The sequence below is a fragment of the Papio anubis genome, chromosome 2 (assembly GCF_008728515.1).
Source record: "Papio anubis isolate 15944 chromosome 2, Panubis1.0, whole genome shotgun sequence".
In the NCBI taxonomy this organism is placed as follows: Eukaryota; Metazoa; Chordata; class Mammalia; order Primates; family Cercopithecidae; genus Papio; species Papio anubis.
This window is the reverse complement of record NC_044977.1, coordinates 123,896,405-123,921,383: the sequence shown is the minus strand read 5'-3', so window position 1 is coordinate 123,921,383 and position 24,979 is coordinate 123,896,405. Positions and strand designations below refer to the sequence as shown.

The window sequence follows — 24,979 nt, the reverse complement described above, 5'->3', positions numbered from 1 at the left end:
AAAATGAGTACACTTATTTTTGTGCTTCGGTTTTGGAAGAAAAGTCGAGGACATTTAGTTAAAATGAATGATTTTAAATTACAGAACTTCAAAAACTAAATTTCGGGTGCCTACTAAACTGCTAATAAAGCTAACTACTAAAGAAAGTAAGCTGCCAACATGGCACCGCTGCCTTTGAGTCAATGTTACCCATCTTTTGCTGTTTTCTACTTGATGATGGACTCTGAGCACCCTGCAGAACACCCAAGACAATTGCATTATCAGCATGTTCACTTAAGCTATGGTCTGGAATCCATTCTCTGTCTTCTGAAATTGAAAAATAATAAGATAATATAAAGTTTAAAAAGAAGAAAATCAATTTTATTAGTTTTGTATTTATGTCTTACTGGACAATATTTAACTGAATAAAGAATATTTATAACAGTGATACATATTATGAAATACAAAATCTTATTACAAAATAAAAATCATTAAATTAAAATATTTTAATTTTAAAAATTTAAAAAGTATAGACTGGGTGTGGTGGCTTACGCCCGTGATCCCAGCACTTTGGGAGGCCGAAGCGGGTGGATCACCTGAGATCAGGAGTTTCAGAGCAGCCTGGACAACATGGTGAAACCTTGTCTCTACTAAAGATACAAAAATTAGCCAGGCACGGTGGTGTGTGCCTGTAGTCCCAGCTACTTGGGAGGCTGAGGCAGGAGAATCACTTGAACCCAGCAGGCGGAGGATGCAGTGAGCCGAGATCATGCCATTGAACTCCAGACTGGGCAACAAGAGAGTGAAACTCCATCTCAAAAAAAAAAAAAAAAAAAAAAAAAAAAATTAAAAAAGTATATAACAATGCAACATAAAGTATTATTGTTTCTACATGAATAAACACATTTGAATACATAAGATGCCTAAGAATATAGATGTCACCAAGATCTAGCTTTCAAAATGGAAACCAAAAAATCATGAAGAGAAGGTAGTCAAATAGGAATAGCTCCAGTCTGTAGCTCCCAGTGATATTGACACAGAAGGCGAGTTTTCTGCATTTCCAACTGAGGTACCTCTCACTGGGACTGGTTTATCTCCTTGGGTCTGGTTGGACAGTGGGTGCAGCCCAAGGAGGGCAAGCTGAAACAGGGTGTGGTGTCACCTCATCTGGGAAGGCAAGGGGTTGGGGAACTCCCTCTCCTAGTCAAGGGAAGAAATTAGGGACTGTACCATGCACTCTGGCTCTGATACTGCACTTTTCCCGTGGTCATCGCAACTCTCAGACCAGGAGATCCCTTCCAGTGTCTATGCCACTAGGGACCTGGGTTTCCAGAACAAAACTGGGCGGCCACTTGAGCAGACACCAACTTAGCCACAGGAGTTTATTTCTCATACCCCAGTGACACCTGGAACACCAGCGAGACAGAACCATTCACTCCTCTGGAAAGGGGGCTGAAGCCAGGGAGCCAAGTGGTCTGGCTCATCAGATCCTACCCCCATGGAGCCCAGCAAGCTAAGATTCACTGGCTAGAAAGTCTCATGGCCAGCACAGCAGTCTGAGCATGACCTGGGATGCTCGAGCGTGGTGAGGGGAGAGGTGTCTGCCATTGCTGAGGCTTGAGTAGGCAATTTTACCCTCACAGTGTAAACAAAGCCGCTGGGAAGTTCCAACTGGGTGGAGCCCATGGCAGCTCAGCAAGGCCACTATGGCCAGATTGCCTTCTCAAGTTTCCCTCTCTGAAAAAAAAGGCAGCAGCCCCAGTCAGAGACTTATAGATAAAACCTCCATCTCCCTGGGATAGAGCACCTGGGGGAAGGGGTGGTTGTAGGCACAGCTTCAGTAGACTTAAACGTCCTTGCCTGGCAGCTCTGAAGAGAGCAGCAGATCTCCCAGCATAGTGTTTGAGCTCTGATAAGGGACAGACTGCTCCTCAACTGTATCCTGACTGGGAGACAACTCCCAGTAGAGGATGACAGACATCTCTTACAGGAGAGCTCTGGCTGGCATCTGGTGGGTGCCCCTCTGGGATGAAGCTTCCAGAGAAAGGAACAGGCAGCAATCTTTGCTGTTCTGCAGCCTCCACTGGTGATACCCAGGCAAACAGGGTCTGGAGTGGACCTCCAGCAAACTCCAACAGACCTGCAGCAGAGGGGCTGAACTGTTAGAAGGAAAACTAACAAACAGAAAGGAATAGTATCAACATCAACAAAAAGAACATCCACTCAGAGACCCCATCTGAAGGTCACCAACTTCAAAGACCAAAGGTAGATAAATCCATGAAGATGGGGAGAAACAAGTGCAAAAGGGCTGAAAATTCCAAAACCTGAATGTCTCCTCTCCTCCAAACGATCACAACGCCTCACCACCAAGGGAACAAAACTGGATGGAGAATGAGTTTGATTAATTAACAGATGTAGGTTTCAGAAAGTGGGTAATAACAAACTCCTCCCAGCTAAAGGAGCATGTTCTAACCCAATGCAAGGAAGCTAAGAACTCTGAAAAAAAAGTTAGTCGAATTGCTAACTAGAATAAATAGAGAAGAACATAAATAACCTGCTGGAGCTGAAAAATACAGCACAAGAACTTCATGAAGCATACACAGTAGCCGAATAGATCAAGTGGAAGAAAGGATATCAGAGGTTAAAGATCAACTCAATGAAATAAAGCGAGAAGACAAGGTTAGAGAAAAGAGTGAAAAGAAATGAACAAAGCCTCCAAGAAATATGGGACTATGTGAAAAGACCAAATCTACATTTGATTGGTGTACCTGAAAGTGACGGGGAGAATAGAACCAAGTTGAGAAACACTCTTCAGGATATTATCCAGGAGAACTTCCCCAACCTACCAAGACAGGCCAACATTCAAATTCAGCAAATACAGAGAACACCACAAAGATATTCCTCGAAAAGAGCAACCCCATGACACATAATCATCAGATTCACCAAGGTTTCAATGAAGGAAACAGTGTTAAGGGCAGCCAGAGAGAAAGGCTGGGTTACCCACAAAGGGAGGCCCATCAGACTAATTGCAGATCTCTTGGCAGAAACCCTACAACCCAGAAGAGAGTGGGGATCAATATTCAACACTCTTAAAGAAAAGAATTTTCAACCCAGAATTTCACATCCAGCCAAACTAAGCTTCATAAGCAAAAGAGAAATAAAACCATTTACAGACAAGCAAATGCTGAGAGATTTGCCACCAGGCCCACCTTACAAGAGCTTCTGAGGGAAGCACTAAACATGGAAAGAAACAAACAGTACCAGCCACTGCAAAAACCTACCAAATTGTAAAGACCTTAATGCTATGAAGAAACTGCATCAACGAATGGGCAAAATAAACAGCTAGCATAATAACAGCAGGATCAAATTCACACATAACAATATTAACCTTAAATGTAAATGGGCTAAATGCTCCAATTAAAAGACAGACTTACAAACTGGATAAAGAGTCAAGACCCATCAGTGTGTTATATTCAGGAACTCTATTTCATGTGCAAAGACACACATAGGCTCAAAATAAAAGAATGGAGGAAATTTTACCAACCAAATGGAAAGCAGAAAATCAGCAGGGGTTGCAATCCTAGTCTCTGATAAAACAGACTTTAAACCAACAAAGATCAAAAAAGACAAAGAACACCATTACATAATGGTAAAGGGATCGATGCAGTAAGAAGAGCTAACTATCCTAAATATATATGCACCCAATACAAGTGCACCCAGATTCATAAAGCAAGTTCTTGGAGACTACAAAGAAATGCAGACTGCTACACAGTAATAGTGGGAGATTTTAACACCCCACTGTCAATTTTAGACAGATCAATGAGACAGAAAATTAACAAGGATATTCAGGACTTGAACTCAGCTCTGAACCAAGTGGACCTAATAGACATCTACAGAACTCTCCACCCCAAATCAACGGGATATACATTATTCTCAACACCACATCACACTTATTCTAAAATTGACCACATAATTGGAAATAAAACACTCCTCAGCAAATGCAAAATAATGAAAAGCATAACAAACAGTCTCTCAGACCATAGTGCAATCAAGTTAGAACTCGGTATTAAGAAATTCACTCAAAACTGCACAACTACATGAAAACTGAACAACGTGATCCTTAATAACTACTGGGTAAATAACAAAATGAAGGCAGAAATGAAGACGTTCTTTGAAACCAATGAGAACAAAGACACAATGTACCAGAATCTCTGGGACACATTTAAAGCAGTGTGTAGAGGGAAATATATAGCACCAAATGCCCACAAGAGAAAACTAGAAAGATCTAAAATGGACACGCTAACATCACAATTAAAAGAACTAGAAAAGCAAGAGCAAACAAATTCAAAAGCTAGCAGAAGACAAGAAATAACTAAGATCAGAGCAGAACTGAAGGAGATAGAGACATGAAAAACCCTTCAAAAAACCAATGAATCTGGGAGCCGTTTATTTGAAAAGATTAACAAAGTAGATAGACCACTAGCCAGACTAATAAAGAAAAAAGAGAGAAGGATCATATAGATGCAATAAAAAATGATAAAGGGGATATCACCACCGATCCCACAGAAATACAAACTGCCATCAGAGAATACTATAAACACCTCTATGCAAATAAACTAGAAAATCTAGAAGAAATGGATAAATTCCTGGACACATACACCCTCCCAAGATTAAACCAGGAAGAAGTTGAATCCCTGAATAGACCAAAAACAAGTTCTGAAATTGAGGCAGCAATTAATAGCCTACCAACTGAAAAAAGTCCAGGACCAGATGTATTCACAGCAGAATTCTACCAGAGGTACAAAGAGGAGCTGGTACCATTCCTTCTGAAATGATTCCAAAAAATAGAAAAAGAGAGACTTCTCCCTGATCTATTTTTATGAGGCCAGCATCATCTTGATACCAGAACCGGACAGAGACACAACAAAAAAAGAAAATTTCAGGCCAATATCCCTGAAGAACATCTATGCGAAAATCCTCAACAAAATACTGGCATACCAATCCAGCAGCACATCAAAAAGTTTATCCATCACAATCAACTCGGCTTTATCCCTGGGATGCAAGGCTGGTTCAACATATGCAAATCAATAAATGTAATCCATCACATAAAGAGAACCAATGACAAAAACCATATGATTATCTCGATAGATGCAGAAAAGGCCTTCAACAAAATTCAACAGCACTTCATGCTAAAAATTCTCAATAAAACTTGATATTGATGGAACATATCTCAAAATAATAAGAGATATTTATGACAAACCCACAGCCAATATCATACAGAATGGGCAATACCTGGAAGCATTCCCTTTGAAAATTGGCACAAGACAAGGATGCCCTCCTCACCACTCCTATTCAACACAGTATTGGAAGTTCTGGCCAGGGCGATCAGGCAAGAGAAAGAAATAAAGAGTATTCAGTTAGGAAAAGAGGAAGTCAAATTGTCTCTGTTTGCAGATGACATGGTTATATATTTTGAAAACCCCATTGTCTCAGCCCAAACCTCCTTAAGCTGATGAGCAACTTCAGCAAAGTCTCAGGATACAAAATCATTGTGCAAAAATCACAAGCTTTCCTATACACCCCTAACAGACAAACAGAGAGCCAAATAATGAGTGAACTCTCATTCACAATTACTACAAAGAGAATAAAATACCTAGGAATACAACTTACAAGGGATGTGAAGAACCTCTTCAAGGAGAACTACAAACCACTGCTCAAGGAAACAAGAGAGGACACAAACAAATGGAAAAACATCATGCTCATGGATAGGAAGAATCAATATCATGAAAATGGCCATACTGCTGAAAGTAATTTTTATTTTCAATCCTGTCCCCATCAAGCTACCATTGACTTCTTCACAGAATTGGAAAAAAACTACTTTAAATATCATATGGAACCAAAAAAGAGCCCACATGGCCAAGCCAATCCTAAGCAAAAAGAACAAAGCTGGAGGCATCACACTACCTCACTTCAAACTATAATACAAGGCCACAGTAACCCAAAACAGCATTGTACTGGTACCAAAACAGATACATAGACCAATGGAATAGAACAGAGGCCTCAGAAATTATACCATACATCTACAACCATCTGATTTTTGACAAACCTGGCAAAAACAAGTAAAAGAAAAGGATTCCCTATTTAACAAATGGTGTTGGGAAAACTGGCTAGCAATAGGCATAAAATTGAAACTGGATTCCTTCCTTACACCTTATATAAAAATTAACTCAAGATGGATTAAAGACTTAAATGTAAGAGCAAAAGCCGTAAAAACCCTAGAAGAAAACCTGGCAGTACCATTCAGGACATAGGCATGGGCAAAGTCTTCATGACTAAAACACCAAAACCAATGACAACAAAAGCCAAAATAGACAAATGGGATCTAATTAAGCTAAAGAGCTTCTGCACAGCAAAGAAGCTATCATCAGAGTGAACAAGCAACCTACAGAATGGGAGAAAATTTTTGCCATCCATCCATTGGACAAATGGCTAGTATTCAGAATCTAAAAGGAACTTAAACAAATTTACAAGAAATAAACAAACAACCCCATCAAAAAGTGGGCAAAGGATATGAACAGACATTTCTCAAAAGAAGACATTTATGCAGCCAACAAACAAACAAACAAACAAAAAGTTTATCATCACCGGTCATTAGAGAAATACCAATCAAAACCACAGTGAGATACCATCTTATGCCAGTTAGAATGGTGATCATTAAAAATTCAGGAAACAACAGATGTTGGAGAGGATGTGGAGAAATAGGAGTTCTTTTACACTGTTGGTGGGAGTGTAAATTAGTTCAACCATTGTGGAGAACAGTATGGTAATTCCTCAAGGATCTAGAACTAGAAATACCATTTGACCCAGCAATTCCATTACTGGGTATATACCCAAAGGATTATAAATCATTCTATTATAAAGACACATACATACATATGTTTGTTGCAGCACTGTTCAAAATAGCAGACTTGGAACCAACCCAAATGCCCATCAATGATAGACTGGATAAAGAAAATGTGGTACATATACACCATGGAATACTATGCAGCCATAAAAAAGGATGAGTTCATGTCCTTTGCAGGGACATGGATGACACTGGAAACCATCATTCTCAGCAAATATCACAAGAACGGAAAACCAAACACCACATGTTCTCACTCATAAGTGGGACTGAACAGTGAGAACACATGGACACATCACACTGGGGCCTGTCAGGGTGTGGTGGGATAAAGGAGGGATAGCATTAGGAGAAATACCTAATATAGTGATGGGTTGATGGGTGCAGCAAACCACCATGGCACATGTATACCTATGTAACAAACCTGCATGTTCTGTGCACGTACCCCAGAACTTAAGGTAAAATTTAAAAAAAAAAAATGAAGAAACAAAAAATTGGAATATATATAACTAGTAAGGAGATTAAATCTGTAAGAAAAAATTTGCCAATAAATAAAAGTCCTGGACCTAATTGCATCACTGGTGAGTTCTATCACACATTTGAAGAAATAACGCCAGTCCTCAAACTTTTCCAAAAGATTGAAGAGGAGGGACACCAACTCAAACTGTGAGTCTACACCTACACTGATACTAATGCCAAACAAAGACACTACAAGTAAAAAAACATCAGAACAATATCATTTATAATCAGTGATGTAAAAATCTTCAAAGTACTAACAAACCAAATTCAGCAGCATATTAAAAAGGGTTATACATCATGATCAAATAACATTTATTTCTGAAATGTAAGGATGGTTCAGCATATGAAAATCCATCAATGTAATATACCACATTTATAGAGTGAAAGAAAAAAAAAAACCACATAATCATCCCAATTTATGCAGAAAAAACATTTGACAAAATCCAACACACTTTTATGATAAGAACACCTAACAAACTAGGAATAAAAGGGAAATACCTCTACATAATGAAAGTAATATGTTAATAAACCACAGCAAACATGAAACTCAATGATGAAAAAAAAGAACAATTCCTAAGATCTAGAGCAAGGCAAGGATGATTGCTTTTGCTACTTCTATTCAATATAAGTAGCCAGAACAGACAAGAAAAAGAAATAAAAGACATTTGAATTAGAAAGGAGGAAGTAAAATTATCTTTGTTCATAGATGATGTGATCTTATATGTAGAAGACACTAAAGATTACACAAAAGTATGTTAAAATAAACGAAATCAGCAAAGTAGTAGATACAAAGTCAATAGGCAAATACCAATTGTATTTCTATATGCTAACAATGAACAATCTGAAAAGGAAATTAAAGGAACAATTCCATTCACAATAGCATCAAAAAGAAACAAACTTAGAAATCAACATAACCAAGGAGGTGAAAGACTTATGCAATGAAAACTATAAAACATTGTTGAAAGAAACTAAAGAAGACACACATAAAGGGAAACATATCTTATGTTCATGAACTGGAGGAGTCAATAGTGCTGAGGTGCCAATGTTACCCAAAGTGATCTACATATTCAATATAATCCCTATCAAAAACTCAATGACGTTTTTCATAGAAATTAAAAAAAAATCATAAAATTCACATGCAATCAACAGGGACCCTGAATAGCCAAAACAATATTAAAAACAAGAGCAAAGCTGGAAGACTCACACTTGCCGATTTCAAAACTTATTACGAAGATACTGTAATCAAAACAGTGTGATACTGGTACAAAGACAGACATATAGACCAATGAAATGCGGTAAACAACCCAGAAATATATCCTCACACATATGATCAAATTACAATTATTTGAAAAAAGTTATACTTATGGTATAAAACATATTTTGAAATATGTACATATTGTGGAATTGCTAAATCAAGTTAGTTAACATATATCTCAACTCACCAATAATTTTTTTGTGTGTGAGAAAACTTAAAATCTACTCTCTTAGCCAAATAATTTTTGACAAGAGTGCCTAGACCATTCAATGGGGGAAAGAAAGGTCTTTTCAACAAATGGTGCTGGAAAACTTGATATCCATATGCAAAATAATGAATCTGGACTTTTAATACCATGTACAAAAATAAACTCAAATCGATCAAAGACCTAAATATAAAACCTGAAACTACAAATACCTTAGAAGTATAGACCCATGACATTGGCTTTGGAAATGAATTATTAAATATGACATTGAAGGAACAGGCAAGAGCACCCACAAAAATAGACAAATTGGACTTTATAAAAATTGGAAAAAATTACATCAAAAGACACTATCAACAGAGTGAAAAGGCAATCCACAGAATGGGAGGAAATAGTTACAAATAATATATCTTATGAAGAAGTAGTATCCAGAATATAATAAGGAACTCCTATAACTCAACAATGAAAAAACAAATAACCCAATTAAAATATGAGCTAAGTAACTGAATAGACATTTCTCCAAAGAGTATATACAAATGACTTAATAAGCACATGAAAAGATACTCAACACTACTAATCATGAGGAAAATGCAAATCTAAGCTACAATATTATACCACCTCAGACCCATGAGGATGACTACTCTCCCCCTCCCCTGCCAAAAAAAGAAAAGAACAAGTATTGTCAAGAATGCGTAACAATTGGAACTTTTGTTCACTATTGGCAGTAATGTAAAACACCAACCAGATGGTGGCACATACTAGTTACACGCCTTGCAGAACTCTGAGCCAAATAAACTTCTTTTATTTATAAATTATCTAGCCTTGGTTATTCCTTTATAGCAACACTAAAAGGTCTAAAATAACCACACTTCTAAATGCTAAAAATAATCTTTCCTAGTTTCATTATAAGTCATAGTTTCTCACATTCTGATAGTAACCTTAAATGTAAATATATAGCAACTAATACAAGGTCAATAATTTTAGGCAAGAAGAAAATGATTTTATCCATTGAACAGAACTGCCCAGTGTTTCCTACGATGAGAACAGACTGTTTTAGAAAAATGAGCTAGAACTTTACCTGCAAGTGTAATCCTAGTACTGGAACTGTTGCATTCTAAACGATGAGAAGGAAATAAGTTGAGTCTTTCATTTGTATCAAAAATAAAGAATCTCTCAAGTCCTTGATATTGTTTTGTTATAGGCTTCCTTCTGCAGGCTATTTCTTGTAACAACTAAGAAACAAAATATTCAACATTATAAAGTTTATTTTCTAACTCATTAACACAAACAAGCATATTCATTTATCAGATACCTACTATATACTTGGCACAAATTCTTCCCTCATCAAGTTCAGTTTCTAACAGTGGAGACAAATAGTAACACAACATTTTTGTATATAGTAAGTTCTAACTACCGTTATAATGATTCTCTGAAAGTTGATATTAATCCAAAAAGGACGAAATTCATGAAATAAAATAATTTTTTTTTCTTTTTCTTCCTTTATTTTCATCCCTCAGTGTCCTTGCACATAAATTATCCTGGAATTCAGAGTTACTTCCACATGCAGTGGCTGTGAACTAGTGTCTTTGTCTATATATAAAATAATTTCAAAATTGAAGGTAAAATACCAATGGGAAATATCTGACCTGACAATGGTCATGGAAAAAAATGTAAGTTAACAAAACACTCATCATGAAGCAAATATACAAGTAGGAAACTGAGGCAAGAGGAAGATAAGTAATTTACGAAGTTTATATAGCTAGAAACTAGCAGACCTAGGCTTTGAATATAGGTCTGACTGATTTGAAACGCAGACTTATCCTGCCACCCTATTAAGTCATTTTTACATGTTCTTATTCTAGAATTGAATATAACTGGGATTTTAAAAAATGTGAATCCAGTAGAAACAGATTAGGAATTCATTAGTAATAGCTCTAGATGAGGTTATAGTATAATCAGAGTAGCTATCAGTTTTTAACAAATCCCTAATGAATCTAATCTAATTAATGCCCAAATACAGTCTGTTGCAATAAATCAATGTAAACCAAATTACTTTAATTTAATATAAATTTATAAATTATATAAATGAGATAATATTAAAGAACAAAGCTAGTGACCAATAAAGCATATCATTCAAAGACAAATCCAAATCCAAAATTCTCAGCACATATTCCCTGGCCCTCCCAGACACTGATAAACAATTATAGAATTCTTTCCACTCTAGTGAAGCTTATATTTGAATTATGCAATTGCAAATCTGGAAGAGTTTTGAATGTCTTGGTTTACAGATAAAAATCCTAAAATAGTTATGTTTTATTACTTTTAGCACAAACTTACAAAGTTAACTATTGATAGTTTTAGAGCCAGAACAAAGGACCCCTGACTAGTCCATTGTTTTCCTAGCTACTGCCCTACAAATTAGTACTTAATTCTGTAGGAAGTTCCACCTTACACAGAAATCATTTTCTAAAAACTGAAGTACAAAAGAAACAATTTTATACTCAATTTGGATGGAGCACAATAGATTTATAAGTAGTTTCTTCTGATGGAATGACTTCTACTAGGACAGAAAAAGAGTAAAATAGGTTCAGGTTTAGTTCTCAGGAATGAAAAGAAAGTAGATTCAACCACTTTATTCAGAAGCAGGAACTCAGTCTGCAAACTGTGAAGCACCAATTCTGATGGCCACTTTAGAAAGCTCTATTTTACAGCTCCCTTCCATCTGCTTTTCACCTTTTGTTTTGCAACTCTTCAAATTCTCTTGTGATCCAACAACTTAATTCTTCGCAGAGATTGGCCATCTCCCGTAATAAGATGCTCAGGAGAACCTTTGGCACTCAGCTTAAGTCCTGTCTTACCAGTGGTGGACAATGTCTGTGAAACTATTTACACTTTTTTATTCATCAGATATAATTACCTAGGAATGGATTAAAACATTCTTTATTTTATTTATATAAGGGGCAATCCTGGAGTTAGAAACCCATTAGTTTGTTGAGAATACTTCTAAAATCCTATGACAGATTATTCCTGAAAAAACTTCAAATCTCTCAATCCAATATCCCCTATGAGGAAAAGGCAATCTTTACATAACACTATTTTATTACTGTCCAGGACTACATTTAGTCTCACCTAATTGAAAAAAACAATAACCATGTAAGCCATTTTACAACAGTCACTGGCTTTTGATTATGTCAGCAGGTTTGAGCTGCTGAGAACTTTATGGATCCTATGCACTTAAATACTCATTCAGATTGTTTCCTGAACTAGCTCTGTCAGAACATATTTTATACTGAGCAATATTTTATACTGAGCAATGGATAGTCTTAAATTGAATAAAACAAGAACGTATCCCAGCCACACACACATTCTCATTTTTTTTTTTCGATGGAATCTCACCCTGTCACCCAGGCTGGAGTGCAATGGCACAATCTCAGCTCACTACAATATCCACCTCCCAGGTTCAAACGATTCTCCTGCCTCAGCCTCCTGGGTAGTTGGGATTACAGGTGCCTGCCACCACGCCCAGCTAATTTTTGTATTTTTAATAGAGACGGGATTTTATCATGTTGGCCAGGCTGGTCTCAAACTCCTGACCTTGTGATCCACCCACCTCGGCCTCCCAAAGTGCTGGGATTACAGGGGTGAGCCACTGCGCCCAGCCTTTTTTTTTTTTTAAAACAAAACAAAACAAAACAAAAACAAAACAAAAAAACCCAACAATTTCTAAGTTCAGGGGTACTTGTGCAGGTCTGTTACATAGGTAAATTTGTGTCATGGAGATTTGTTGTACAGATTATTTCATCACCCAGGCATTAAGCCTAGTACCCACTAGTTATTTTTTCTAATTCTCTCCTCTCACTCATCACCCTCTGATAAGCCCCAATGTACGCTGTTCCCCTCTGTATGTTCATGTCACATACCTTCCTTTTAAGAAACAGCTAAACCTAATGACACACCTGTTACATTAATTGAATAGGGTAGCATGTATTAACACATAAAAGAAGTAAAGGAACCCTTCTGTAAATTATTGGTGTTATGTAGGTCACAGCTATCCTGACAGACTCTGATCAGTTGAGAGTAGACCAGGAAGTCCATGGGATGCAAATCATCAGACTATCTAACTAAATGAAAGTTTCCCTGGATTGGATAAATAGGCAGGGCTTGAGGGCAATACATATTTCCTTATCCTCTCCTGCTGAATTGAAGAGAATGACAGGAAAGAGTTTTTCCAGTTAATTCCTTTGAGTTTATGATTGCTTTATTGCTTTTGAAGTCAGATTCATAGTTCATTAATTTTTACTTTTTTCTTGCATTTGGTATTATAAATTTCTCAGTAAGTAGTATTTGAGTTTCATCCTATACATTATTTATCTGTGATGTTTTTGCTTACATTCAGTTCTAAATATTTCTACCTTCTATTTTAATTTTTTTTCATTAACCTAGACATATTTGGCCCGGCGCAGTGGCTCACACCTATGATCCCAGCACTTTGGGAGGCCGATGCGGGCGCATCACGAGGTCAAGAGATGGAGACCACCCTGACTAACACGGTGAAACCCCGTCTCTACTAAAAATACAAAAAATTAGCCGGACGTAGTGGTGGGCGCCTGTAGTCCCAGCTACTCGGGAGGCTGAGGCAGGAGAATGGAGTGAACCCGGGAGGCGGAGCTTGCAGTGAGCCGAGATCGCGCCACTGCACTCCAGCCTGGGCCACAGAGCGAGACTCTGTCTCAAAAAAATAAATAAATAATATAAAATAAATAAATAAAAACCTAGACATATTTGAATTGTATTAATTTTGTTAGCATTTTGCTATCAATTTATAATTTATTGTATTATGATTGGAAAACACAGTGTGTAATATGATTTCTTTAGCATTTGTTGAAACTTCCTTTGTGGATTTATTTTTGTAATATTTTGTAACATGTATTTTGCAAATGTTCCATTTGTTCTTGCAAAGAACACACATTCTCTAATTATTGAGCATGTGGTTCTAAATATGTTCTTTAAGCTTATTTGTATTGATCAAATCTTCTCTATCTTTATTAATAGAAAATCATATTAGATTGATGGATCTGTCAATAATACCACGTGATTTTGTCCATTTTTGCTACAATATATCTGAGGCTATATTGATAGGTACACACAAATTCAGATTTTCTTTAATCTTCCTATTAAATAAAATGATTTTAACATCTACACAATGGTCCCCTTTACCCCAATAATGTTTTATTACCTTAAATTTTTATTTATTTTTTTAATTAGTGCTTGCCTTTACTCTGAAATTCCTTCCTGCCACCCCATGTTTTAAGCAGATGTCTGGTAAAATAACTCTACACACACACACACACAGTCCACATTTATTCTAATTACTTATATGATTGAATTTATTCCTATCAGCTTGCTTTAATCTTTCTACTTGCTGTCAAGAACTGTGAAGGGTCTGAGATTTTACCCTACTTGCAAACCTGTTACAGTTTCACGTATGCTGGAAGAAGATACAAGTTTCCTTGGTCAGAGACAAAGGATTTTCTCACTCACAACAATAGCAGTTGCCAGAGTATCATCATTTGCACCAATTCCCAGAACCCAATTTTCACAGGACATCATGAAGAGAGCCACGTGACATCTGCACATACCCTGAGCTGTGGTGCAGGAGAGAAATCCTGACCTTAGGAAATCCATTTTATACTGGGCAGTAACCCTGCCTGACCTTTGCCAGAGGAAAACATTATTTATATGATACCAGACAATAAACGAACCTAGTCTTTGCTCTGAAGAGGGACATAATCTCTATCGTTCAAAGCTGTTATCTATACAAGCATTCTTGAAAATATACTTTGGAACAAATAGAGTCAGTGGTTTTGCTCAAAAGATGTGCAAAAAAACATGAGCGACCCAAGAGGAATTGTATACCCAATACTTAACCATACTATTTTTCCTTTGATGCATTTATTTCCTGACTGTTTTAGTTAATTGAGTTTTCTATATTCCCCTTTTCCTTTAGTGTTTTGGATGATATACATTGTGTCTGTAACATTTTAATTGTTACTCAAAGTATTTAACATGTATAACTAAAACACTAAGTCAACAACAATTCCTACAATGGTCTCTACCTTCTTTGTAATACAGAATCTTAGTACTTTTAACTGTAATCATACATATCTAACAGTCTTACAAGTTATGGCACATATTATTCTCATTCAAATTTCTTCTTTTGTAATTCTCAAATTGGGCATTATAATAATTATTTTGTAATACATCTAATATATTTTTCATTTTTCCCTCACACCATTATTTCTTGCATCCTACTTCTTTCTTCCGGGTTTAATTTCTTTTTTGAAGTATATCATTCAGATGTTCATTCAAGAGGGGAAATAACTAAATTACCTGAACTTTTGTTTAAACTTGCCATTATTTTATTCTTGGTCTTGAATGACAGTTTTGCAAGCCTTGGAATTCTAGATTGTTAGTCAGTTCTATTAGAAGTTTAAATATAATGTTCCACTGTGTTACACTGTTGAGGCTCCCTGTTGCTGTGCATGAGAATTTTACTGTCAATCTAGTAATTGCTTTTGGAGATAATTTTCTATTGTCTTTTATTGCTTTTAAGATTGTCTATGAGGTATCTCAAATAAAAGTCATAATGTGGATTTGTTTTTATTTATAATGTTCTGGAATTGTACTTGGTTATTTTACAATCTGTCATATTACTAACTCTTCACATGTCTTTGCTGCAATACAAGCAATTTTTAAAACTTACCTTCCAGGGTAATATTTCTCTCCTTATTTGTATTTAATATGCTGTTTAGTATCCATTTAATTATAATTTGAATAAATATATTTTGAATGTTAGAACTTTTTATTAGCCTTCATAAATGGAGCAGTTCATACTATCTTATTCTTAAGTTCTTTTTATTTCTTCCTATTTTTAAACATTTTAAATATAATCTCAGAGGATAGAGATTGAGTCTCTCTCTAGAGCAAAGAGCAGGTTTGTTTACTGTCTAGTGTAATAAAGATAGTCTTCCTCTAGGACAAAGGTCTGGCAGGCTTACTGCCCGGTGTAAAAGATCGGGTTTCTTAAGGTCAGGATTCCTCACTTATCACACAGCTCACTGTATATATAGATGTCACCTGGTACTCTTCATGTTGCCCTTTGGAAATGTGGAAATTGAAGTTCTTGTTTTCTCTGCTGAAATTCATGCTATGATCAATTGTTTTCTTCACTGAGGTAACGAGAAGATAAGCCCATCTGAAGTGGAGCTTTATTTTGTGGAATCTATTGTGGGATAAGTTGTAAGGATGTCCATTTATAAAGTATTAGGATTTACTTCTGTCAGATACATCAGGGTATTAATAGGCATGGATTAACAATAATGTTAATGTCTTGGCTTGACAAGCAAGAAATATGTACGCAAATGTATATTTGAGTAGGTATATCCAAATCTATGCTAAATGAAAGCCCAAGACATCCATTTTCCAGGTGAAATGTTTTATTGACCTAGCCAAGATCACTTGCAGAAATCAGTTTCCTTTCATCTTGTTGCACCTATGTGCATGTTCCTAGTGCATTCCTTACATGACTGATCAGACATTTAGGGGTCTAAGTTTTTGCAGAGGCCTCAGTTTCAATTTCGTATCTCACAAGGCACAACATCTGTAACAAAGTGGGCACAGAAAACCAGCCCTCCAAGCAGAAGTAGAAGCAACTCAAGTATTCATCCTTCTGCTTTTTTGCTTCCCTCTTCAGTTCAGGAACCATAGGAATTCATTTTAAATGACTTTTGAGCATTATTAAAAATGTTTGCCTCACTTAAATTTCCAAAGAATGCATTATTAATATTTACAATTAGTAAAGATTTCTAGTATATAGAATGAAATCCAAATATAGTTTTATAACTTGGTAACAATGAAAAAATGAGCAACTTTACCCTTACCTTTCCTGTGAGAAGAAACAAAAACTACAACTCCGTTTCTTTATTAGCCATCTTCCTGAAATAATTACCTTCTTCATCTTATACTTACATTAAACCACAGTAACTGGTTCTATCTAGATATCTGCATTTATTTCACTTTGACCATTGACTATACTATCGTAAAAAACTAGAAAGGATTTATTATGCTGTACTATTCATAATGAATTTCATTTGGAAAAGTAACAGTGCTCTTACTATAGCGCATAAGGTGGGCCTTAAAGTATTATTTATCACAGCAAGCCATTTATTAAAATGGCATTCCTCATATTAGAATTTGTCCTAGAAGTCATTAATGTTCTCTTCCATATGAGTCACTCTTCAACTATCTCATAATAATGTAAGGCAGCACATTTTAACTTTAATAGGAAGCAACTTGAGAATGTATTGTGTCACTAAGACATTTTCTTATAAGATTTCTTATAAAATTCTAACATAATAAACATAATAGAGATTTACCAGTGATGACTTTGTAGTTTTTGAATCTTCAAAGCTTGGCGTCTTATGCAGATTGCTGAATTCCAAGGATTCTTTGATGTCTTGAGATAATTTCTCCTCAATGGGAGGTTTTTCTAAATCTATACTTAGCAAAGTATCCTTGCTTTCAAGTGATATGCAGGAATCATCAGACTTTTGATTACTTTCTAAACCTATACTTTTCTCTTTTAAATTTCTTTCAAAGGAGGTGCTTTCCCCAATTTTTTCAATGTCAGGAGAATACACATCAGGATCCACGATGTTGTCAATATCTGTGTTTGAAGTTTCTGCTGTTAAAAACACACAGTTACAAAAGGTACATAAACAAATTTAAACAAATAATAAAACTGTTAATAAACCAAAAGTTCTGCGGTGAAAAAAAAACTTTATCAATAAACACTATTTCACAAATTCCTTTACTGATGTTTTAGTGTTATAATACTTTTACTATGCTTATATTCATAAGTGGTAATCATAATTCCTTATACAGCCAAATATTAATGAGCTAGACTAGTAAAAGAAGGTAATATTTTATTTTGTAATGAGATCTTAAAATTTATGCAAATTTTTATTTCAGCCTGTGGTTCAATTCTCACGTTCCCACCTCCTCCTCTCACTCAAATTTTACAACAATAATTCATGAGAAGTAACACAGAGGGAAGATTTTTTCATTTTGCCATTTTTCCCTAGCATGCCTAGCAATAAAGAGAGGGCACAGGGAAATGTGCCAGATGAAAGAAGAGCAGCAGCTGGGGGCCCAGAAAATGTGTAGCACGGACACCTGCCTCTAGAAAGCTACAAAATGAACAAAATTGTATTAGTCATCCACCTCATTATGTCTGCTTTAAATAAATCATTTGGTTTACATCACTGGTTTTTAACCTGGTTGCACAGTAGAATCATCTGAAGGCACTCTTTAAAATTGTCAGTGTATGGGCCTGACCCCAAACCAATTAATCAGATCCTGAGAGTAGAACTCAGGCATTGGTCTTTTGAACTTCCCCTTGCTAAGTTGTCCAGGTAATTACAGTGTGTAGCACAGTAGTGAAACATCGATCCAGATTTTCTGAAAAATAAAAATTCTTTGAATGTTTACACCACACTGCTTTCATTTTAAATAAATGTACACCATTATCCAGATTGAATATAGCTTCTTCTGGTTATCCCTTACTCTGTTCCAAAAACAAATGTCTCTATAAGTAGACTATGTAAAATAGTAGAAACTTTGAATAAAACTGTCTCCAGTGATGTAAATGCTTTACAGCTTTACAAAGGACTTGCTTGTTGCAATCAAATGTTTATATAACTCGACAATTTCAGATAGTATTTTGAACTTCTTTCAACTTCTGCTACCTCTTTGATAGCATATATATCGGGAAAAATAAAATAATCTCTGTTTCAGAGAAACATCTTTAGAAGAAAACCTTTATAAAATCTATTAAATACAATAAAACTCCCACAATAATGTTGTTCTTCCCTCTTAAACCTGAATGGAAATTATCCAATTTAGGGGGAGAAAAAAATGCCATTTCCTATATTAAAATGTCTACAACTGAAGTAAAAGGCAGGACTTGACCACAGAGGCAGGGTCTGGGCTTCAGACCAGATTGAAGACTAGTGGAAACAGGGAAGTCAAAAGTACCTCTCTCCATAAGACATGCCCACATAGGTGCAGAAAAAGCTTTTGACAAAATTCAACATTCATTCATGTTAAAATCTCTCAATAAACTAGGTATTGAAGGAACATACTTCAAAATAATAAGAACCATATATAACAAACCCAGAGACAACATCATACTGAAAGGACAAAAGTATTCCCCCTTGAAAACTGGTACAAATGAGGATGCCATCCCTCACAACTCCTATTCAACATAATACTGGAAGTCCTAGCAAGGGTAACCAGGAAAGAGAAAGAAATAAAGGGAATCCAAATAGTAGGAGAGGAAGTATCTCTGTTTGCAGGCTACATGATGCTAAATCCAGAAAACCCCATAATTTGAGCCCAGAAGCTTCTTAAGCTGATAACTTTGGCAAAGTCTCAGAATACAAAATCAATGTGCAAAACTCACTAACATTCCTATACACCAATGACAGTCAAGCCAAAAGAGCTCCAATTGCTAAGGCAATCCTAAGCAAAAAGAGCAAAACTGGAGGCATCATGCTACCCAACTTCAAACTATACTGAAGAGTTACAGTAACCAAAATAGCATGGTACTGGTACAAAAACAGACACGTAGAGCAATGGAACAGAATAGAAAACCCAGAAAATAGACCACACACCTAAAACTATCTGATCTTCAACAAACCCGAGAAAAACAAACAATGGGGAAAGGATTTTCTATTCAAAAAATGATGGTGGGATAACTGGCTAGCCATATGCTGAAGATGGAAGCTGGACCCCTTCCTTACACCATATACAAAAATTAACTCAAGATAGATTAAATACGTAAATGCAAATCCCAAAACTATGAAAACCCCGGAAGACAATCTAGGCAAAACCATTCAGGACATAGGCACAGGCAAAGATTTCATGACAAAGATGCCAAAAGCAACAGCAGCAAAGCAAAAATTGACAAATAGGATCCAATTAAACTAAAGAGCTTCTGTGCAGTGAAAGAAACTATCAACAGAGTAAACAGACAAACTACAGAATGGGGGAAAACTTTTGCAAACTATGAATTTAACAAAGGTCTAATAGCCAGCTTCTATAAGGAACTTAAAGAAATTTACAAGAAAAAATCAACCTCAATAAAAAGTGGGCAAAGACATGAGCAGACACTTTTGTAAAAGGGACATACATGTGGCCAACAATCCTATGAGAAAAAGCTCAACATCACTGATCGTTAGAGAAATGCAAATCAAAACCACAATAAGACACCATCTCACACCAGTCAGAATGGATATTATTAAAAAGTAAAAAATAAAATAACAGATGCTGGTGAGGTTGTGGAGAGAAAGGAACACTTATACACTGTTGGTGGGAGTGTAAATTAGTTCAACCATTGTGGAAGACAGTGCAGTGATTTCTCAAAGACGTAAAGACAGAAATACCATTCAACCCAGCAATCTCATTACTGGGTATATACCCAAAGGAATATAAATCATTCTATTATAAAGATACACATACATGTATGTTCAATGCAGTACTATTTACAATAGCACAGATATGGAATCAGTCCAACTGCTCATTAATGACAGACTGGATAAAGAAAATGTGGTACATATATACCATGGAATACTATGAAGAAAAACAAAATCATGTACTTTGCATGGACATGGATAGAGCTGGAGGCCATTATCCTTAGCAAACTAACAAAAGAACAGAAAACTAAGCACTAGTTTATAATTTATAAGAGGAAGCTAAATGGTAAGAACACATGGACACTTTAGAGGGAACAACACACACTGGGGCCTATTGAAGGGTGGAGGGTGATAGGAGGGAGAGGAGCAGGAAAAATAATGGGTACAAGGCTTAATAAATGGATGATGAAATAACATCTACAACAAATCCCCGTGACACAAGTTTAACTACACAACAAACCTACACACTCTGAACTTAAATGTTTAAAAAAGAGGCATGCCTACCAGTGACATGTCAGTTTACCACTGCTATGGCAACATCTGGAAGTTACCACCTGTTTCCCCAGCAACAACCTGATGACCCAGAAGTTGCCACTCCTTTTCTAGAAATTTCCAAATAACTCATCTTTTAAACTACATGAAATTAAAAGTGGCTAAAAATATTACTGCAGAGCCACCTCTGAGATGCTACTCTGGGTACAGTGCTTATGGGGTAAACCTGTTCCAAAAGGAACACTGCCTTTGCTGCTGCTGTACACTGCTACTTTAATAAAACTTGCTGTCTAACATCACTGGCTTGCATGGTGCAAGCCGTCAGTGGATCTACCATTCTGTGGTCTGGAGGATGGTGGCCCTCTTCTCACAGCTTTACTAGGCAGTGCGCCAGTGGTTACTCTGTGTGCAGGTTCCTACCACACATTTCCCCTTTGCACTGCTCTAGTAGAGGTTCTCCATGAGTGCTCTGCCTCTGCAACAGACGTCTACCTGGACATTTAGGCATTTCTGTGCATTCTCTGATATCTAGACAGAGGTTTCCAAACCTCAAGTCTTATCTTCTGTGACTCGCAGGCCCAACACCATGTGGAAGCCACCAAGGCTTGGGGCTTGCACCCTCTGAATCCAAGGCCCAAGCTGTATCTTGGCCCGTTTTAACACTGACTGCACTTGGAGCCACTGGGACATGGGTCAACAGAGCAGTGGGGCCCTAGGCCTGGCCCATGAAACCATTTTTCCTTTCCAGGTATACAGGCCTGTAATGGGAGTGAATGCTGTGCGGATCTCAGGAATGCCCTAGAGACATTTTCCCCATTGTCTTAGCAATCAATATTTGGTTCCTCTTCATTTATGCAAATTTCTGCAGCTTGTGGCTCAAATTTCTCCCCAGAGAATGGGTGTTTCTTTTCTACCACATGGTGGGGCTGCAAATTTTCCAAACTTTTGTGCTCTGCTTCCCTTCTAAACATAAGTTCCAATTTCATACCATTTTTTTGTGAATGCATACGACTATATGCTTTTTGAAACAGCCAGGTCACTTCTTGAATGCTTTTTTTTTGCTGCTTAGAAATTTCTTCTGCCAGATGCTGTAAATCATCACTCTGAAGTTCAAATTCCACAGATGTCTAGGTGGAAGAGGGAGGCAAAATGCTGCCAGTCTCTTTGCTAAAGCATATCAAAAGTGACCGTTACTTCAGCTCCTAATAAGTTCCTTATTTCCATCCAAAACCATCTCAACCTAGACTTCATTGTCCATTATCACTATCAGTATTTCGGTCAAAGCAATTCAACAAGTCTCTAGGAAGTCCCAAGCTTTCCCACATCTTCTTTTCTTCTTTTGAGCCCTCCAAACTGTTCCAACCTCTGCCTGTTACTAAGTTCTAAAGTCAGTTCCACATTTTCAGGTATCTTTACAGCAGTACTTCACTTTTCTGTTACCAATTTTCTGTATTACTACATTTTAAAACCGCTATAAAGAACTACCTAAGACTGGGTAGTTTATTAAGAAGAGAGGCTTAATTGACTCACAGTTCCACATGGCTGGGAGGTCGTAGGAGCCTTATAATCATGGCAGAAGGTGAAAGGGAAGCAAGGCATGTCTTACATGTTGGCAAGGGCTGAGGATCTGCCACACACTTTTAAATCATCAGAGCTCATGAGAACTCACTCACTATCATGAGAACAACATGGGGGAAATCACTCCTATGATCCAATCACCTCCCACCAGGTCCCTCCCTCGACACATGGGGATTACAATTTGAGATGAGATTTGGTTGGGAACACAGAGCCAAGCCATATCATAGATATAAATCTAAAAATTATGTACAAGATCTATATGAGGAATTCTATAAATTCTGATTAAAGAAATCAAAATTCTAAATAAATAGAGAAATATTCCATGTTCATGAATGGGAAGATTTAATATTGTCAAGGTATATTTTCCAAACTTGATCTATAGATTCATTGCAATCCCAATCAAAATTCCTGCCTTTTTATAGAGAATCAAATGACCCAGGATAGTGAACACAATATCGAAGAAGAACTAAGTCAGAAGACTTGATACTACCTCACATCAATATCACTATAAATCTATAACAATCAAGAGAGTGTGTGGTATTGGAATACATGTAGACAAATAGGTAAATGAAACAGAACAGAGAGTCCTGAGTAGACCTATATAAATATTGTCAACTGATCTTTGACAGAGGAACAAAGGCAATACAACAAAGAAAATATAATCTGTTAAGCAAATGATTCTGGAACAACTAGATATCCACATGTGAAACAATACATACAGACACAGACCTTGCACTGTCACAAAAATGAACTCAAAATAGATTGCACACTTGAATATAAAAATGCAAAACTATGAATCTCTTAAAAGATAGTATAGGATAAAACATAGATGACATTGGATATGACAATAACTTTCTAGATACAACATCAAAGAAAAAATTGATAAGCTAAACTTTATTAAAATAAAAACTTATACTCTGTGAAAAATAGTCCAGAGAATAAAAAGGCAATCCATACATTGAAAGAAAATATTTGGAAAAGATACGTGATAAAAGAGTGTTATGCAAAGATACAAAAAACTCTTAAGCCTCTACAATAACAAAATAAACAACCCAATCAAAACATTAGCTAAAAACCTGAACAGATATTTTAACAAAGATACACAGTTGGCAAATAAGCATGTTAAAAGATTCTCGATATCATATGTCAACAGATAATTGCAAATTTAAAAAAAGAACAAAGAAATAACACTACACAATTGCTAGAATGGAAAAAATCTGAAATACTGACACCAGATGATGGTGAGGATATGGAGCAACAGTAACTTTCATTAATTGCTGGTGGGAATGTAAAATAGTACAGCCACTTTGGTAAGATAGTTTGGCAATTATTAAAACAAAACTAAACATATCTGTACCATATGATCCCATAGTTATGCTCCTTGGTATTTACCCAAATAAATTGAAAACTTAAGTCCCAATCAAAACCCATACATGAATATTTATAATAGTTTTGTTCATAATTGCTAAAGCTTGGAACAACCAAAATGTTCTTCAATAGGTGAATGGATAAATAAACTATTGTACTTCCATACAATTGAATATTATTTAGCACTAAAAGAAATTAGAGATCAAGTCACAAAAAGACATGGAGAAACCTCAAATGCATATTACTAAGTTAAAGAATCCAATTATTAAAGATAGGTACTGTATGATTCTAACTATATGACATTCTAAAAAGGCAAAACTATGAGGACAGTAAAAAAACTCACTGGTTGTCAGGAGTTGGTCAGAGAGAGGGATAAACAGGTAGGGCACAGATAATTCTTAGGACAAGAAGGTATTCTGTATGACACTATAAGTGGTAAATACATATCACATTATACATTTGTCCAAACTCATAGCATGTACAATACCAAGAGTGAACTCTAATGTAAACTATGGACATTGAGTGACAATAATGTATCAAAGTAGATTCATCCATTGTAGCAAATGTACCGGTCTGGTTGCAGAAGTTGATAATGGGGGAGGCTATGTATGTGCATGGAGCAAAGGGTATACAGGAACTCTCGGTACTTTCTGCTCAATTTTGCTGTGAACCTAAAACTGCTCTAAAAAGTAAACATTTCAAAAATGTGTCTTTAAAATGACAATTACATGGGCATTTATGTGCATCATTTTCTCAGAGGCAACAGAAACACCATGCACTAGCTTGATCAAACTATACTCAACTTCAGTAAAAGATTGGAGTACTGTAAAGTCCTAAATTCCCATGTGGTTGTAGTTCATATTTGGCCATAATAATTTAGTGGTTTAGTATTTGAAAATGTCAAGACCAGCAGGATTACCACACATCTACCACTGCTTTCTATCTTCTGCTGCCCAATCAGAAAGTAATCATCAGTTTTACAACTATTTATTTCAGATATGCCCTCTGATATCTCTCAAAAATCTTATCTTCACATATGATATATTTATTAATTTTTCTTAAAATTCTAGGTAGATCAGATCTAATAGTTAAAAGGAGACTTGAAAATTATCTAGTTCCTACATTTTTGCTTAGGAAAATGAAGTCTAAGCAAG

General features: G+C 36.2%; 1 protein-coding gene across 8 annotated transcripts in view; it reads right to left on the bottom strand.

Annotated features, from left to right (window-relative positions):
* ZBBX (zinc finger B-box domain containing) overlaps nt 1-24,979 on the bottom strand; it is a 137,190-nt gene that overhangs the window by 44,008 nt on the left and 68,203 nt on the right. For 5 of the 8 annotated variants that reach the window (XM_009201412.2, XM_009201411.2, XM_009201414.1 and 2 more), the window contains 3 exons: nt 17,289-17,596; nt 9,932-10,085; nt 190-306 (listed from right to left, as the gene is read on the bottom strand). In XM_009201412.2, the coding sequence (XP_009199676.1) occupies nt 190-306; nt 9,932-10,085; nt 17,289-17,596 (579 nt within the window). The remainder of the gene's footprint in view (nt 1-189; nt 307-9,931; nt 10,086-17,288; nt 17,597-24,979) is intronic. The other 3 variants (XM_017955734.2, XM_017955735.2, XM_009201413.2) reach the window with 3 other exon arrangements.